Here is an 18,475-nt window from a genome sequence, read left to right on the forward strand (position 1 = left end):
CAAAATGTAATCTAAAGAAAACAACCAAAAAACATCCCCCCCAGACACACACACACACACACACACACACACACACACACACACACACACACACACACACACACACACACACACACACACACACACACGGCCTGATGCAGAGCTGTGAATGTGATCAGACAGAGCATAACAATGAATGATCGGCTGCAGGCAAACAGGTCGACTTGCTTCTCACGTCACTGTGGGACATCCATGTTCACAAAAGCAAGCTGTGTCTGATCTGTCCGGCTTCTTGATGATTTCCACTAACAGCTATAAAAAGAAAAAAAAGGCTCAATGTTGCATACCAGAAGATATAGATATCCATGATCAAAGATAACCACGGGATGACAATAATAAACACGTCCTATGCACATTAGTTCCACTGTGAACTCATATGAAGTACAAGTGGACATGATCTAATGTTCAGCTGACTACATTGTGCTGTATAGAAATCCCTGAACAGAAAAATCACATGTGTGATGTTAGACACATTGCAATTGGCATTACAGTAAAGTAATGAAATATTAACACAAGCTTTTATCTCATGTATCTCATGTAAGCGTAAAAAGTTGCAACAATACATATTTTCTACATCTTCATAGTGTTGTTGCATGCAGAAATGTTTCACCAGAGAAAGACTTGATTGTGCTGCAGACCTCATCCCTCCTTTCCTGACACGTGACACACACACACACACACACACACACACACACACACACACACACACACACACACACACACACACACACACACACACACACATTCTATAATATGTGAAGCAAAACACAATTTAAAGTGGACCTATCATGCAATATTTGAATAATATATTGTAGGGCCATACCTATATTAAACATGTCTGTAAAAACATGGCTAAAATGCATTATCTGTTTGGTATTTTGAAAAAAAAACTTCACAGACATGTTTAATATAGGTATGGCCCTACAATATATTATTCAAATATTGCATGATAGGTCCACTTTAAATTGTGTTTTGCTTCACATATTATAGAATGNTATTAGAAATGTTTCTTCTGCCCGTAAAGTGTCCAAAATTTACGACTTTTGAATCCACATAAACACATCGGCAAAATCCGGCTTACTTTGAGCATGTGTTTTAAACAGTTTGATCCGTTTGCGAATTGTTTTCACTTGCGCCGTCCTTTCATTTCTTCATACAGCAGGAATCCAAATGAATTAATCCTGAGTCCAATAACCATCAAAGTCACTCCAATAGTGCTCCTTAATTATGCTTTCATAATGCAACTTCCAACTTCTTACAATGGGCCAGACTGTTTAAGTTTGAGCTCTGTCAATTTCCGGTTTTCTACTATTTGAGAATATATTTGAAGGATTTGATGGCTTTGGGGAATATTAAAAGTAGGTATCAGGAAACCCTTAATTGAAAATGAAAGTAGCTCCTTTTAGAAATAGCTTGCCACATTACTGTTAATAGTTAATCATCCAGGTTGAATTGATTAAAAGCACCAAACATCAATAAATAATGTATTTCACTTGTTTCTTTATGAGCACTCACCAGCTGATTTGAGGACTGCTCGTACCGAAGACAACCCTGTGGTGTTGCTTGAGGTGGAGACGGTGATCGGAGCAAACTTATCCTTCCTGATGGACATCAAGGTGGAGCTGGAGGAGCAGATTCCTGCGACCCTGAACTGACCCTTGGCATCTGTGCGGGCTAGGGTCACTTTGGGATTGCTGGCCAGAGCCACCAAGGCTTCTGCCACAGGAGCCCCGGTCACACTGTGGACCTCCCCCTGCAATATGTGGTTATCACAGGAGCACCGGCTGCAGTCCTCAGAGGGGCTGCCCTCAGTGCACCGGAGCTGACATTTGGCTGTTGGGAGAAGATACAGATATTTGAGCACTGATGGATGAAGACAGCAAGAAAGACATCATGACTTCTTCAGCGGTACCTTGGCATGGACTCCTTCCACACTTCTGTATTTCAGCGGGCCGCCCAGAACACTGAACCCTCACTGAGCTCCTCGCACAGGTCCTCCTCCTGATCCTGCGACCCCCACCACAGGTCACTGAACACATCCCCCATCGACCCCACGGGCTCCACTTGGCTGATCACATAGAGACAAGGAATCATGTGAGTTTCAAATTATCTTTTAAGATTGGGATAAATCGTATAATTATTTCTGTCATTCAAACTTCTTACATAGTGGTCTAATGGGAGCTGTTATCTCTTTTGTGCACAGGCGCGCCATTAAAGGCCACATGACAGGATAATTAGGCTGCCATTGAACAGTATTGTGGGCATAAAAAGAACAAGAAAGCTGATTAAATAAATAACTGATTACAAGACTAGAATAAAAAACACTTAAAAACGTAAAGATTTGAATGGTGCATGTAGACATTTTTTATGTCAGTAAAGTTTTGAATATGCTGTCTCAGATTTAAAAATTATAAATATCAAAATTGACAATTCTGCATATCATAATTTTAGCTTATTTTCCGTAAAGATTTCTTATACACAGCTGTATAAAACAATAGGGTATTTTATTCACCTCCCTCTTAACCCTTTAATAAGAGTGGTTTGAGGGTTGGGGGAAATGCAGAGCAGCTTCCTGATTGTTCATTCAAAGACATCTCCCCACATACAGTATTCATTCACATTCTGATCTATCTCACCTGTACATGGAGGGTTAGAGCACTCCCTCCTCTCTGAATGGTGTCCCTGGCACGCTGGCACCAACAGGAGAGGCATGGGCTGCGTGTTCACACATTTCCTCTGGCGGACCTGGATGCCGACATCGTTACAGACCGTGGTTGAACAGGGACCCCACTCATTCCAGTCAGTCCAGTAGCTCTGCACTAAACACACACATTGTAGAACAGATTAACATCTGAGAAAAGCTAATATTACGTGAATCAGGAAATAGTTTCTAATGAGCGTTTCCTTGCATGGATGTGCATATAAGTGAACCTTATGCTGCTGTCTTCAGACTACCTGGGTGACACTGAAAGCGGACATGGTAGTTGGAGCAAACGCGGCCCTGAGGCTGTTCTCTGTTGATGCACCAGAAGCCCTTCTCCAGACTGGAGTGGACCACTTCCCCTGTCTCTTCTGCTGCAACCCAGTCTGTGGTACGGGCCTCCATGGCCACGGGCCGAACACAAACCCTCTCCCTGTAATAGAACCGGATCGCCTCCAGACGCTCGTAGTCTCCATTCCCCCCAGGATGGTCGATGTTGAACCAAGACGTCCACTCTGTCACGCATGGGGACACATGGAAGGGAAACATGGATATAAAAAAACTAGAGAATAGAGGGTTAGAATGGAAAATAGTCAGACAGTAAGAAGTTGTCACGATGAAGAAATAGGGGAGGGGGGATATGAGCTGGTCTTACATTGAGGGGAAACATGGGTCAGAACCAAGAAAAAGCAAGTGGGAGGAAAACTGAAGGGATGGGTTACAAACTTTAAGAGGAGGTCTGCTACCCCCATTTGAGGCTGACTTCATGCACCCCTGGGAGCTTTACATTGTCCAGGTTCTTTCCAAGCCCCCTGGCCTAACCGATGAGGCGAGTTGTCTACTTGTTTAGTCTGCTGCATGTTCTGAGTGTTTCCTCAGGAGGAAATATGAGCGATTCAAAACCAAACAGGCACCAGCAACAAACTTGTTTTTTTTGTTCACAAAGTAATTCATTATCCTGATGAATTAAGTGTTCTGTTGGCCTGCGGGTGCACAGTTAATGGAAAAACAATCTGGAGACAGGCTAATAATGGTGCTCTTTTCTTAAATAATTTTTTTTATAAAGTCATCAAACCATTAGCTCCGACTTATGGCCATGTTGATAGGCGGCTCAAATCTGCAGGTTTAACTACAGTTCTCAACCTCCTGTGGTGTGTATAGCACCGGTACACACCTGTCCCTTTCATCTCACACAGTGTGTATTTGCCTAATGGCTGTCTCTCAGTGCCACACCTGAGAACTTCACAGTTCAAAACCCTGGCCTTGCAACCAGCTCTGAATATTTAAGCTGAGGAATTCAGTACCTGTCGTCTGTGTGTCAGTGAAGGTGTTTAGGGCTGCTCTCCTGCTCCTGTCTGACGGGCTCCTGATCCTCAAAGGTCCTGCAAACAGGAAGAAAAGCATTTGGATACAAAGCAACAAGCAAATAGGATGCTCATTCCTACAGTGTATGTCCTTCAATACACACATACTCCTTATCCCCTCAGAAACCCAGCTTTCAGTCATCTAATTCAATTGATAGTCAGGGCTTTCAGTGTATTTCAATGTAGAAATGTTATGAACATTGTTGTCAGCATAGAGGTTGTTATTTAAAGAAACAAAAATGAATTGAATCAAATCACATGCTTCAGTAAAAAAATTCTGATTTAGCTCATTTTATTTTCTGTCCTAAAAACATTAAGACTGCAGCTTTTTCAAAGATTTGAATGCACATGCAAATAACCTGACATGTGCTTTCTGCCCTTTATTTAGTTTTCTCTTATTTCAATTTGTTCATTCTAGTCACGGGGTCCTTATGCCTTCTGGGATGACTGATAAGGGGAAAAAGGCCAAGAAATAGATGGATTTTTTGTCTATTTTTCTTTCTGTCCATGTTTCTTTCTTACAATATTTCATCTTTCTAATTCCTCTCCTTCCATATCTGCTCCTTTCCCGTCTCTTTCTGAACATTTTTCTCACTGCTGCTTTCACTTTTTCAGTGACACCCCCTTCTTCATTCAAACGGTGGAACATCCTCTCCATCCATCATCCCCCTCTTGCTCTTTGTCATACATCTTTCCATCCTTCAGCTTATTGTCCTCCTCCATTCCCCCTTTCTCCTCTTGATCCATCAACGAGTAGCCGCTGTTGAGAATGCTAATCAAGCTCCAGCTGTGACAAATCAGCGCATGCAGTCATCTGTTCACCAGCAGCCCAGCCAGAAAACTTCACTTTAACTCGCAGAACACACACACACACACACACACACACACACACACACACACACACACACACACACACACACACACACACACACACACACACACACAACCACTTATGTGCAGCAATTTGTTTTCGCTTTCCTTTTGATCTTAATTCTAAATGATTATAACGTATACACATGACTTGAACACACATAAAGCATGCCTGTGTCACTAAGTCATTCTTACATCATCATCATCATCATCATCATCATCATCATCATCATCCTCTTTCATGCATCTACACACACACACAAACACACACACACACACACACACACACACCAACACCAACACACACACACACACGCACACACACACACACACACACACACACACACACACACACACACACACACACACACACACACACACACACACACACACAGTTTTACTATGGCTGTGCGGGAAAATGAATACATGTTATGATAGCTTAAAAAGAGGGCCTTAGCTTATGCAGCTTCAGTCAGTCACTTCGTAAAGTGTGTGTGGTGCAGTGGACTAGTGCGCTGGTGTTCGGATCAGGGGAGCACAGGTTCAAACCCCACTGCAGTCAGCATGTCGTTGTGTCCCTGGGCAAGACACTTCACCCCAAATTGCTCCTGTGGGGATTTTCCACAGTATTGAGTATATGAGTCGCTTTGGATAAAAGCGTCTAACAAGTAACATGTAATGTAAAGAGATCGCTGAGTTTACGATCCGAGACTCGCAGCACAGAGGCCAGTATCGATCCCAGTCCCCACTGGTTTTCGGCTCACTTCAACTCTTTATTGTCACGCCAGCAAAGGAAATGTCTTTTCAACCCTTCTGATAGATTTAGCAAAGCAGGGTTGCAGAACAAAGATCCACTGTCCAAAAATGCATTACATAAGTTTAAGAGGTAACATCGACAGTCAGCTGACCCTCATAGTGGTTAGTTGTTTTATGCCCCTGGCTTTAAAAACCATTGATGGGTTTCCATATTGGCTTTTACTCTCTGATACACTGGAATAGCTGGATCAACAGAAGCAAATGCTTTCACACCGGTCTGCTGGACAGATGTGGCTCTGCCTGCTGATTTAGGTTGATAAATCAAATCAAATCGTTTTTCTATTTCTCTTTTAGAAGACACAACATTTTCTTAGGGATGAGGGGGACACAAACTACCCTCTTTCTTCAGATAATTAACATCGACTTCCACCCTTGTGGTAAACTAGTTACTCTCCCCACTCTGATTTATCTCCAATAAATTATAAAGCTGTTTTCCTGCTTCTGTTACCTCACATTTTATTCCTTGCTCACACCCAACACAGAGGGAATTTACAGCACAACCATTTGGCTCCTGATGATCAATACAAGATGTTTGAGAGGGAAAATAAAATAACAAACGATTGTGTGAGTTTCTTTATGAGGTGTCTAATGGTTTCAGAACACAATAGAAGAAATCCGATTAGTTTCAGCACAAGAAAATGTTGGGAAGTGACCTCAGTTGTGGCCGGTAAGAACTGGCCTGTTTCCCGCGGTGGACTCACAGAGCTTATTGTGTATTTCAGAGGTATGTTAACACTTTATGAATTTTAAAAGCCAGGAGATGTTATTGGTTCACTGCTTCATATGGCTGGTATGTGAGGGAATTCACCTCAAAGTGAAGCAAGTTTTTCAATCCATAGGGATAAAGGTTTGAATTTATGATTTCCTTTTAACTCCTAAAATAATCCAGCTGAAAGTGCTCCGCTGGAACAGTATATCTTGTTCATGTACTCTGTGTGTGAGCTGTTTTTTTGTTTTGCTGACACAGATGTCGAAAAGAAGTTTGACTTTCAAAGCTAACGTTGCAGCCAATAAATCGTTTAGACAATATTTAATCCGTGCCCACGAGGACGTCACTGCCTCTATTGGCAGGATTAGCAGGACATTACAAATCACTGTGGAAAAATACATTAGAATATTATGATTTTACGATTATATGGTAAAGGTTTTGTCACAAACATAACTTAGTAAGATTTAGGTAAACATCGTAGTTTAGATTCATACGAGAGGCTGCAATAACTTCAGCAAGTGCCCCCAAAACAAAGTAGGCAAAGAAGGAAGTCGTGAAGTTGTTAGAGACGCACAGGGAGGAGATCGGCGCGGAAGAACAGGTTAACAAAACATTAGTCGTATAAAGGGGCGACCTCCTTTTGTTTCCAGTTTCCAACTAGAAGTCAACACGTGGTTTCTTTAAAAGCATGACTGTGATCATTCCTAATAACGTGTTTCTTCCGAACACCATGACAACAAGCTTCCCGAACTCAAATAGAATACTTCTTTGTTTGTTTTGCAAAACTATTTTAGCCCCTTTTTTACCTTTTTAATTGATAATTCAAGCAGTTGGACGACATGCAGAAAAGTTTTGCTTTTCATCAGGGCTAGTCCTTAGTGTTTTGGGTGACCAGTTGTAAGTGAGCTACTGGAGCGCACTCTTTTTGAAAACCAAACCAGGAGCTTTCTCTAAACCTGATCTAACCATTGGATCAGAAATCCTTCATTGTCTCATTCTGGAAGAAAACCACATATTTTGTAATTTAATTTTTGAGCACTTGTTGTTGAGTGGGGTATGGGGACCTCATCGTTATGTACACAATAATTAACCGGTTGTTAAGGTTATGAACCAAATAAGGGCCCAGGCTGCTCTGATTGGTTAACTGGCCAGTTGTGTTGTGATTGGTCAACGGCTTAGAAATGTCCCAACCCTTAGCCTATCACATACAATTTGTTGGAGTGCTAACCAATAGGAGCACAAGTGTTACAAGGTGATGTCAGTATGTTCTGGTAGTAAACAAAGGACTAAAATGGAGGCTTTTCAGGCAGGGTGGGGAGTGTGTGGGAGAGAAACTCCCTCTGGAGTGAACTATGGGATGTATGTAACACACTATAGGAAAGGTAAAACCCACAAAAAGCATAATAGGCCCCTTAAACAACAGATGCTGTCGTACTAGAGGACAGTATCACCTCTGTGGGTTAGTTATTTTGTTTTGCTCACACAACACTATTTACGATTTTGACTTTTCACAGCTAATATAGTCAAATACAAATACAGCTGTGTCACCTCTCACCTCTGACATGAACTATGCCAGGTGACGGTTATTATAAACCTCAGCCCGCCTCATAAAGTTACAAGATACAACATAGTGGGGCATACATTTCAGTGGAGACCTGTATCTGTGGCCTGCTTAGCATCTCTGATCCACATATAGCACAAGGCAAGTACCTGAATACCACACTGTCAGACACATTTGTGAAACATAGCTACTGGATTACTTTGTATCCAGCACTGCACTCATTTCTAACTTCTCTGTAGCGACAACTGCCGTTCTTATTTTAGAGGAATATGTTTGGGTTTAACGATTTACGTCACAGAGGTTCATCCTGAAACACAGCCGGCATACTTATAGACAAGGTACATAGAGAGGCTTTTCTATTAATAATCACCCGTGCCTTTGCAAAGGACAGCCTCTCTCTGCTTCACTTGCTGAGTGGGAGTTTTCTGCTTTTGCCAGGATCTAATAAAAAAGCTACTGAAGAGAGAAAGAGTGAAGAAAATACAGGACTTTATGAAGTTGCACCCGATTGCCCCTAGAATGGTTTCAGTCAGATTAGAGCGGCATGGTTGTGCCAGATGTTTATTGGCAGAGGGACAATGCCTGAGTACTGTTTATAATATTCAAGATCTTTACAAGAAGGAGAAGACATGAAAACACCCCTCTCCCGGTATTATAACCTATTTGAAAAAGTCGCTAAGAGAACGAGGTTGTTCAGTGCCTGACGATGAAGTCTAAAACAGCAACATTTCACACATGACACAGTGATGTGATTTGTGTGTATGTGATGATCTGTTTGCCATCTCATATGGAAGCTGTTTATGTGTTTGGCTAGTGTCTTAGCTGAGGTGTGTGGTTTCAGAGTCTGTTTTTCCTCTCTGCATCTATCTCTCTCTCTTTACTCCAGCACTTTTTTTTTAGGTCTGATTCCTAAAACATCTGCGGCTCATTAAAAAGCATCATTTTTTTCTTCCTGACATTTCCTAATGATGCAAATCAACCGCATTATTGGAGTATTTGCAAAGGTATAAAACGGCTTTGTTCATTTCCCCCCTGATGCTATTAAAAACAAAGATGGGCAGAGTTGAATTATTTCCGCGCTCAAAATATCTGTCCTTGCATGAACCTCTGCACCTGCACACAGGTACAGAGCCAGGAACTGGAAATGCTCAAATGAAAGCAGCTGATTAGCCCTGCAATAAATAATATCTTGGCACACTCACATTTAAGCATAAATATAAAAGAAAAGAAAGATGCCTTGGAGGTTGTCAATAATGGGAATTTTGCAGATTTTTCTTTGATCCTCTGTAATCCCTGTCTCATTCATTAAAGTCAGCTGGCCAGACAGCTCTGTGTTTGGAGCAGACAGTGGTCAACATCTGGAGAACGAGCCCCTCGGTCTGACTCACGACGGCCATCCAGCTGCTGCTCTCATACACCACCTAGCTAAGCCTGACATTCATGCACATAGAAGAAGATTCAATCTCCTTTGGTTAGAGACGGCAAACTTACAGTAGGCATTGAGCAACAGCCTTTAAAAAGGAAAACAGCTCGTAAATCTGTAAACTCTAAGGTGTATGGAGAGAATGACGGAGAACAAGGCAAGGAGAGAGTGTTAGATGTTGGAGGCGAGGGAGAGAAATAAGTGGAGAAAGGAGAAGGAGGGAGTCTGATGTAGTTATAGAGAGACAGAAGGGGGGAGAGGTGGGAAAAGTATTTGTTAGAAATTCCTGAGGGAGATATATTCGAAAGAAAAGAGGAACAGATGGAGACGTACAGTCAGGGGTGAAGACGTTTTTTAATCTTTTACTTAATAAAAGTCACAATGTAAAAGAATAGTCTGAATTCCTGGCTTAAAGTCCTGCAGTGAAACTTTTACCTACTTTGTATTAAAATATATTTAGAGTACCAGGAATAAAAGCACAATCCCCCACTTCCGAATAATGTACTTTATTATTATTATATTATAATTATTGATGCATAATTATACTCCAGTGTAGCAGCTGGTAAAATTCATTTTCATCTACTGCCGGGAGTTATTTGCTGATTATTGCCAAATCCATCAAATAAATGTAGTAAAAAAAAAAAAAAAGGTAAAACATTTTCCTTAGAACTGTGGTTGAGTGGAAGACTGAATAAAGTACCATGAACTGTACCAGAACTTACAAATGGATCTTAAGAACTGTACTTGAGTCAATTTAATTTCCATCACTGCATTATTTCTTCAGTGGTGGACTGAAGGGCGTGACCGTCGAAAAGGAAAGAGTGACATACTGGCCAAAGTGACAGGGGAAAGAGGATGGGAAAGTCATTTCACCTCCACTCTTTATCCCTCCTTTTATTCCATTTTCTCATTTATCTAACCACAAACCCAGCAGGTGGGAGAGTGGGTCTCTTGGTATGTGATTATTGCTTCTTGTTTCCAAGGCTTTCTTTATATTTAGGGACTGCTGGCACTGTGTTGAAAGGTGAAGTGAGGACAAAATGCACCACCTTACTGCAAGCTGTGGATGTACCGCTTAAGGAGCGTGGCATAAAGTGTAAAAATGTAACAATCCATTTTAAGGTCAGGCATTCACTCGCAGCTGTAACACTGAGTTCACAGTCAATCAGAATCACCATTTTTACATTTACCCTCTTTCCTAAACAAACTGTCTTTTATACACTCCATGGGAGATAGCACAAAGCCTCTGCAAGGCATTCAGACATCACGACTCTGAGGACTGACAAGGTATGGAGGCTAATAAGGTGGGTTTGCTTTTGTGAACTGCCAGCTCCCTTTCTTAAAAAAAAGTTAATAGGCAGAAAGTAAATGGAGCGCAGCTGTAATGTGGACAGAGAGAGACAGCTTTGGAACAGTGCTGCTGCTGGTGTCATTCAGGAAGAGGGGCCAGCTTTCATAGGGTGATAAGAGGGTAATTTTGTGGGGGGAAACTAACTTACTTTATCTGGAAGGGGTAGAGCATAATTGGTCTGTATTTAGCTGACGGGTAACCACAGTAAAACAAAAAATAAACTGATAAGATAGTAAGAGTTAGTTTGACTTTAATGTGAGATCATAAAGTCTGTTTCTGCTGGTGATAGAAGCAGCTACTGTGCCACAGTCGGTCATTTCGAAGACAAATACCAGTAGCACTTCCACTGCCAATAACAGAACATTTTATAAGATAAAACTAAACCACAGGGACGTCCTCCACTTAACCTCCTCTTCTATCACCATGTGTTGTTGATTAGCCGGGCGGTGAAATGTGCTAGCTACACACAACATAAGAGATTAGGAACTACAGAGGTGGTCTACAAAATAACACACAGCCAAACACACACACCCTTATCACATGAGCTCACCACCAGAGTTCTCCCGCTCTGACATCCTCAGGGAAATACCGTCAATTAAGTCAACTCTACTGTTGTTGTGCACATGTGGGAGCACTCAGACAGGCACTGGCCCTCTTTTGATGAGATGTAAAATAGCTTAACTCAAAACTAAAAAAGGGCTTTTTTCTTTTATGAAATCCCTGATAATTTGACATTTACAGTATTTTTGCTGTTTCTGCAATTCTGGCATCCATTTTTTGAAAAAAGCATTTATAACAATTGAATTTGTAATCTTCTCTTACCTTGGCCCAGAGCAGCTGAAGCCAGGACAGACAGCAGGAGTGCCACCTTGTTTAATTCCAACATGGTACCACACCTTCAGTTGCAGTTGATTGTTCTCTGATCCTCTACAGACTTGACATTAATTTAATAACAATAAGTGTTGATTCTTCAGTTAAAGCTGATGTAGCCGCTTCAGGTGTGAGTGATGGAGCAGAGCTGCTGCTCCTTGCTCATGTGAGGGGAGTTGCTGAGTTGGAGACAGGAGCTCAGGCTTTTTAAAAAGAAGGGGCATCGGGAGTGCACACCAATCCAGCCCCTCTCTGCTCACCATTGGCCAGTGAGACGTAACATCTGGGTCCCCCATATCGTCTTCCAAATAAGATGAGAGCATGGTTGGGGTAGAGAGAGAGACACACACTCATATAGAGAGTGTGTTTGTGTGTCGGGGAATGCTGTTACCTAAAATAAGAAGGTGTTTTCCATTTGTCCAAGCAAGAGCACATAAATTCTGATGTCTTTCTCATGTTGTCATGTGTTTTTTATTTATAATACTCTTTTGCTCCTTGGTAAGTGTGTTCATCCACAGAGCAGGTGTGTAAGTGCATCTGTGCAAATACAGAGTTTTGGATGTTTTATTTTATAGTTAATTCATTTCCTGAATAGTTTTTGAACTTAACAAATATAGGAAACAAGTCAAATAAAAATCTTTGACTGTCGAGCACTTTTTATTAAATTTTTCTTATTGGTTGGCGGTCTGAAAAACATCTAATGCACTGATTTTAAGTCAAAAGTCCAGTATTAATATACAAATGACAACTGTGTCTTCATGAGGGTATAAAGGATATTGGTTTGAATCATAATTGATATGATTAAGTTCCAATCGTTAAGGAAAGCTATTCAAGGCAACTTCATAGTTGATTCTGTGTTACATAAGGCAACGTTTTTCTAATAGTGTTTCATAAACTGTCATGTTCTTCACCTCCCCCCCCCCCGTTCTCTTTCTCCATCTCACTCTTTTAAACGGTCTCTCTATCAGACACAGGACAGTACCAGATGCTGCTCTGCCTCTGGTTCGACTTCTGGTTCAGTTTTGTAACTCTTTAACAGTCGCTGATTGCGCTGAGAAGCTCTGCCAAAGAGTGGAAGTGTCGTCATGGCATGCCATTCAGGAAATACTCCCCAGAGCGCCGACACAGGAGGGGCTCAAAGGTGCAATGCCCCATATATAAGCCCCAATGTCGCCATAAAGGTAAAGGAGCACTCAGGCTCCTTTACCTTATGGCGACATTTGGGGCTTATACCAAAAAAAGGTAATTAAATGTGTTATTCAGCTTTTCAACAAAAGTAAAGCAACAACATTCGAAAGATGTCACAATAATTTCTCCATCTTAATTAAGGTTAGACAAAGATAGAAATACGTTCAGGATATTAGTGTTCAAACCTTAAAATGTTACCAATTTAATTATAAAAAATAACATTAATAAAGTATTAAAGATTGTTTTTTATATTTCTTTCAAAATTGTTTTTATTGTAATAGTTTTTCAAATAGTTCTCTACGTAAACATGTCAGCTTTAGTTTAAACAAATATTTTTCAAACAAAAAACATGCAGTACAGATTTAATACCACAGAGCACCATCAGATTGACATTCCTTTTTACTGACTTTCTACACCCACTCACCGATGTGCACATACACTGGGCATTAGTATTCAGAAGAAGCCTCTTACATTTGTTTAAATACACATTACCTCATCCATAAACAGCCCAGCAGTCCGGCTGAGTCATCCTCATTGAAGCCCACGGTCGATGAGCTCAAATATAAGAGGCCTTCCTCCACAGCTGATTATAGCCTGATCACACCTGCTTATGGCTTTCATTACCAAATCAAATCCAGTTGGAAATCAATAAACAGCAGTTACAGCATGCGCTCCCCAAAGAAGCACAACACTGATTGTTTTTGATGCTCATAAGATTTTGTAAGCTTCTCGGCTGAAGTGTCCTTGTGCGAGAAACCCAAGAATAATACCACTACCACGACTTTTAATCCCCTGGAGGATTATACAAAAACGTAAAATAATATTATTTATCATAACCTTACCTCGATAAAAGGCCTGCAATCAGCTAAAGGGAATTTAAGAGGAATGGCTATGTGTATCTTTGTTGCTTACTTCGAGAGTTTTCATTTTATGTTGAATTTAGCGACCCCTGTGGACAAAAGCATTAATGTTTATAAGTCCCTTTGGTGGCTATCTTTTCATTGCAGGTGGTTCGGACAGTCTGCTCTGCTCATTTATGGTTATACCATTCCTAGAACTATCTAACTAAATAGCCAATGTTCTTGCTAATGGTCTCTTTTACTTAATAGGTCACGCATCAGTGTTACAATGAGACTCTTTCATAGACAATTAAAAGCCTCTCTTAGTTTGTCTAAATCTACCCTAATTTGGGTCTTTGGCCTAAGGGGGGCAGTGGAACAAGCGGAAAACAGAATCATCACCTAATAAAAGTGTTTGTTAACATGTCAGTAAATAGTTGCCTATTTACACATCCAGCAGAAATAGAGATCTATTTAGAGTCCTGTTTTTTCTGTACTTCATAAATGTAAATCCAACTCCATTTGGCTCTGTTTTGTTCTCCACCAATTTGGTATTAGCTACTAAATGCTACCCCGTGGCCACCAGCTAGTTGCTAACTTTGCTGTCTAGGAGATTAAAGTTTATCAAGTATATCTAACCTTTTTAGCTAAGAAAGAAACTGCATGTTGCTGCACACATGGTCGATAAGAGCAGAGGTACTGGCACCAAAAACCAAATCAATCACTCAAAAATGCTCAAGGTTAGTCTCTGATTCTCATGCAGTCATTGTTATATTCATGTGAGTCATTGTTAATATGAAATACACTGATCAGTGCAGTTTTATGTGAAGGAAAACCAAACACAAGAAATTGAATCCTTGAAGGGTTTTCTTTTGTTTTTATTGGACAACAAGAACGGTCTGTGCCTTTTACAGCTGATGAAATAACATAGACAAAAGTAACTCCAAACAAACCAGAAACACATCAACAGAAAGTTCAAAATGACCAATCTGCACAACATCTTATCTCGTTAGCACAATTCAGTAAAAAGTTCAACATGAGAAGAACGTTAAAAAATTGTTAAAGAAAAAAACATCCCAGTGGCTCGCATCATAGAAAATTCATATTTCTTTGCTGACTGTGAACAAAAGAAGTGAACATATTTAGCAAATTAATCAGTGTAGTGCTACAGCTTTCACAAGTAGACTGACACAAATACTCCTCATGCCATTCTCTGAAAGGACTTGACTCAAACCACAGCTTCTAAAAATGATCCTTCTACTGCAGCTCAACATTTAGCTAAGGTGTAGCGTGATTTACCCAACTGTTAACATTAAATCACATTAACAATCCATAAAGTACAAAACAAGAGAATAGATCAACCTAACATTTTTGAAAATGAGGAGCGGACACTGGATCTTATTTTCCCCATGTGTTACAATTCTATGATACAGTCTGTGCCAGGGTAGTCCGGGAGGTTAAGGTCGTATTTTTTCTGGATGTCATAGGGCAAGAAGCGTCCGGCCAAAAAATGCTTCCCGGAGAAACTCATGGCGCACTTCTTTGGCGCTGTGAGTGAGATGAGAACTTCTGGGTTAATCCCATCTTGACTCGGTTCCTCTGCGTCCCAACCTGAGGAAGACAACACAGTGGTGGAGAGGAATTTAAGGAGACAAGGATTGTAATAATTTTCTGCCTGCTGTTCTCACACTCAGCAGGTAGTGTATTTGGGGTATGATGAGCTCACACTAGGCCGGCTGAAGTGTTAGATTTATCCTCCACGTGTGCCTCCAGACATGGAAACTCCTGCTTTCGAAGCCAAGGCTCCTGGGGAGCTGCCTGTAGACTCATTTATCAAGTCGTGTTTCTAAGACTCCTGCCTAATATCTAGTTTGAGTAAGTGTTGCATGATTAACCGAAATCTAGCTACTTTTTCAATCATTTTTTGTTAAAAACGGTTCAATATTTCTCAACATTTGCAACTAAAGGTAACGGGGTCTCATTTGATGATTTTTAAAACGATTCAATAGCTTAGAGCTTCTAGCTGCTTGTGACTTTTGAACTATGCTGTCACTACAGTTTAAGACAGAACAGCCTGTGAAAAAAGGCATAATCCCATTGTAAACGTAGAAAATATGTAGTTGTTTTTATTGTTTTGGAACTATTTTTGAGAAGAATACATGGATATTCCGCAGGGCAGGTCTATGATACATAATATATATTTAACAATAAAACAATCAAATCGTAATTAAGATTTAATTGTTAATGTATTTGTTAGACTTTGTGGGAATCATGGTTTATTGAATATTGATCATTTCATAACAAAAATAAATGTTTGAACACTTACCTGAGGGCACATCCACACTAGCAATAGGGACCTTGATTTGCTTCAGGGTGACCAGAATACCGGGGTATGGCTCCTTAATGTTGGCGCAGTCTGTATCTGGGCCCAGCATGGCATCAATCACTAGGTTGTAGGCATCGTTTATGAGCTGCACCTGAACAAAAACGTAATATTAATATTAGAACAGTAAATAAATATAATACTCTGAAAGAAGCGGTAACAAGGATTCACAAGTAGAAACTTATTTTTTATTCAAAACGGTCACAACCTAGAAAGCTGGTTCTTGCCCTTTTAAAAAAAAATAATCTAATGCCTGCCACTATTCAAAGCAGAAGTTTGAATTGTGTAGGTTATATGCTCATGTGCTCTATTGAGCGTTAGATGAGAAGATTGATACTCTTAGACTGTCATCCTGAAAATCAGCAATGTTGAACTACTACTCTTTTTTTGAGGATTATTTTGAACATTGTATGTCTTTATTTATAGTTATAGTGTTGAGGGACAGGACATGTGGGGAAAGGGAGCATGGGAATGACATGCCGCCAATGGTCCGGCCAGCTGGGAATCAAACCGTGTGGAAAGCCTTAACCACTCAATCAACTCGCCTTAAAATTGTTATTTTCACCAGAGACATTTTTACTGTTAAGAAGTATTCCTCTGTGCATAGTTTTAAAATAATGTTGCTGAAACTCTTGGTGAATGTGTTATTCTTTAAAAGGCCTGCTGACCTCTGTGGGGAGATAGGAGAGGGAAGGGATGTCCATCTTCTCACACTGAACTGTGAAGTCCTGGTGTAGACTTTGAGAGGAGCGTTTAGGGTGGTAGATGGTCGGCTCATATTCCTGTGTCAGATGAGGCAACAGAGAAAACAACAGAGACAAGGAGGGAGGAGGAAAAAGGAGGAGGGACAGAAACGTTTACATAATATCGAAACCAAAGCCAGCCGTTTCAATCAACACTGACCTGATTTAACAAGTTCAGTTCAAGACAAGTGAAAATGCTGTTGACGAGTGATCAGAAGTTGTGGTTTTCTACACTGTGCTTCCTGAATGAATACTTCCCGTAAAAAAACTGGAAGATGAGAGGAGTAGAATTCCAGACAACCGCAGTCAGAAGATCTGTGAGGCTCAGTAGGAAGCACCTGTGACCCGTGACCTAATCACTGACTCAAAGATCAACTTAAAAAACCCATGAGCCACTCTCAGAAATGTAAGACGTATTACTTGATAAATATTTACATGAAGACATTTAAAGAGCCAGTTATTTCCAATTACACCAAATGGTATATGGTTTATTTTGCCCAGCCAAATTGGAAATATTCTGAGCAAGGTGCCATTGACCTGGATAATCCAGAACACTGTCGAACTCTGGTTTTGTTGGTACTATTTTCCGGTAGAGAGTAGTTAGCAGAGATGGGTCATTGTTTTTGGAAAGACACACTGCTATTGATTTCCTGGCAGCATGGCTCTAGGGTTGGCAATGTCGCTCAATGGTTGGTCTGACACTTTGGTCCAGACAGTTATATCCCAACCACTATTAGAAAGTTTGCCATTCAATCTTGGAAAACATTCATGTTCCCCAGTGGATGAATCTTTGGTGATACTCTGTCCTCTGATCTAGCACCACCATGAGGTTCAGTATTTTGATTTTTACTGCAAAACATTACATGAAAATAAATAAAGTTAACAGAAATAGTTTTTCAGATGTGGCTGAGCTGAGGCTGCCTTTTCAAAAGGAAATGATCTGTCAGGTCAGACAGACTGCTGCTTCCTCAGGGACACTAAACCAATCAGACAGCCACAGAAACTCTTCACCTGACGTCATCTCCGTCATGAACTCCACAGAGCGCAGAACCAGGCCAAATACAATCTACACAGCCCATCAGGAAAGGAGGGATGAGGTCTGCAGCACAATCAAGTCTTTCTCTGGTGAAACATTTCTGCATGCAACAACACTATGAAGATGTAGAAAATACGTATTGTTTTTACACTTACATGAGATAAAAGCTTGTGTTAAACCACAGATAATGGTGAATTATTTTTGATAAATTACACTACAATATGTGATTTAAAAGGGACCTATTATGTAAAATGCACTTTTGTATGTCTTTTACACATGAATATGTGTCCCCGGTGTGTCAGGGAACTCACCAAGTGTCAGAAAACACAACCCTCTCTCTTTTCCTCCATACCCAAATCTCTAAAAACGGGGCTGCAACGGATCTGATACAGACTGATACAGATTTGAAATATCTCTGATGTCAGAAACAAGGAGCTCCGCCTATATGGGCAACTCTCCACCTATCAGGGGAATGGGGGGTTGCCGTGGCATGGTAACAGCATGGTAACTGGACGCTCGTGCCTCGCCCCCCTCCTTGGCAGGGGGCGGGTGTCGAGCTGCAGCTCATTTGTCCACCAGAAT

General features: G+C 40.8%; 3 protein-coding genes across 3 annotated transcripts in view; 1 reads left to right on the forward strand and 2 right to left on the reverse strand.

Moving 5' to 3' along the window:
- Nucleotides 1–1,540: 1,540 nt before the first annotated feature.
- Nucleotides 1,541–11,868, reverse strand: LOC104950617 (cartilage intermediate layer protein 1-like). Its single transcript, XM_010777158.1, has 6 exons — nt 11,657–11,868; nt 4,045–4,122; nt 2,995–3,255; nt 2,676–2,858; nt 1,952–2,107; nt 1,541–1,872 (listed from the first exon to the last, which is right to left on the reverse strand). The coding sequence occupies exons 1-6, from the start codon at nt 11,718–11,720 to the stop codon at nt 1,541–1,543; spliced, it is 1,074 nt and encodes a 357-aa protein (XP_010775460.1). The 5' UTR covers nt 11,721–11,868.
- A 2,712-nt stretch (nt 11,869–14,580) lies between these two features.
- LOC104950619 (yjeF N-terminal domain-containing protein 3-like) lies at nt 14,581–16,971 on the reverse strand (the record flags this gene model as incomplete). Its single annotated transcript, XM_010777159.1, has 3 exons — nt 14,581–15,342; nt 16,058–16,208; nt 16,783–16,971. Coding segments are annotated over 3 exons (537 nt in total), but the record flags the coding sequence as incomplete, so codon positions are not given.
- A 544-nt stretch (nt 16,972–17,515) lies between these two features.
- Nucleotides 17,516–18,475, forward strand: part of LOC104950620 (cartilage intermediate layer protein 1) — a 9,892-nt gene continuing 8,932 nt past the window's right edge. The window contains exon 1 of the mRNA XM_010777160.1: nt 17,516–17,546. Within this exon, the coding sequence (XP_010775462.1) occupies nt 17,516–17,546 (31 nt within the window). The remainder of the gene's footprint in view (nt 17,547–18,475) is intronic.

Source organism: Notothenia coriiceps, unplaced genomic scaffold (assembly GCF_000735185.1).
Source record: "Notothenia coriiceps isolate Sejong01 unplaced genomic scaffold, NC01 NC01_scaffold00017853, whole genome shotgun sequence".
Taxonomy (NCBI): Eukaryota; Metazoa; Chordata; class Actinopteri; order Perciformes; family Nototheniidae; genus Notothenia; species Notothenia coriiceps.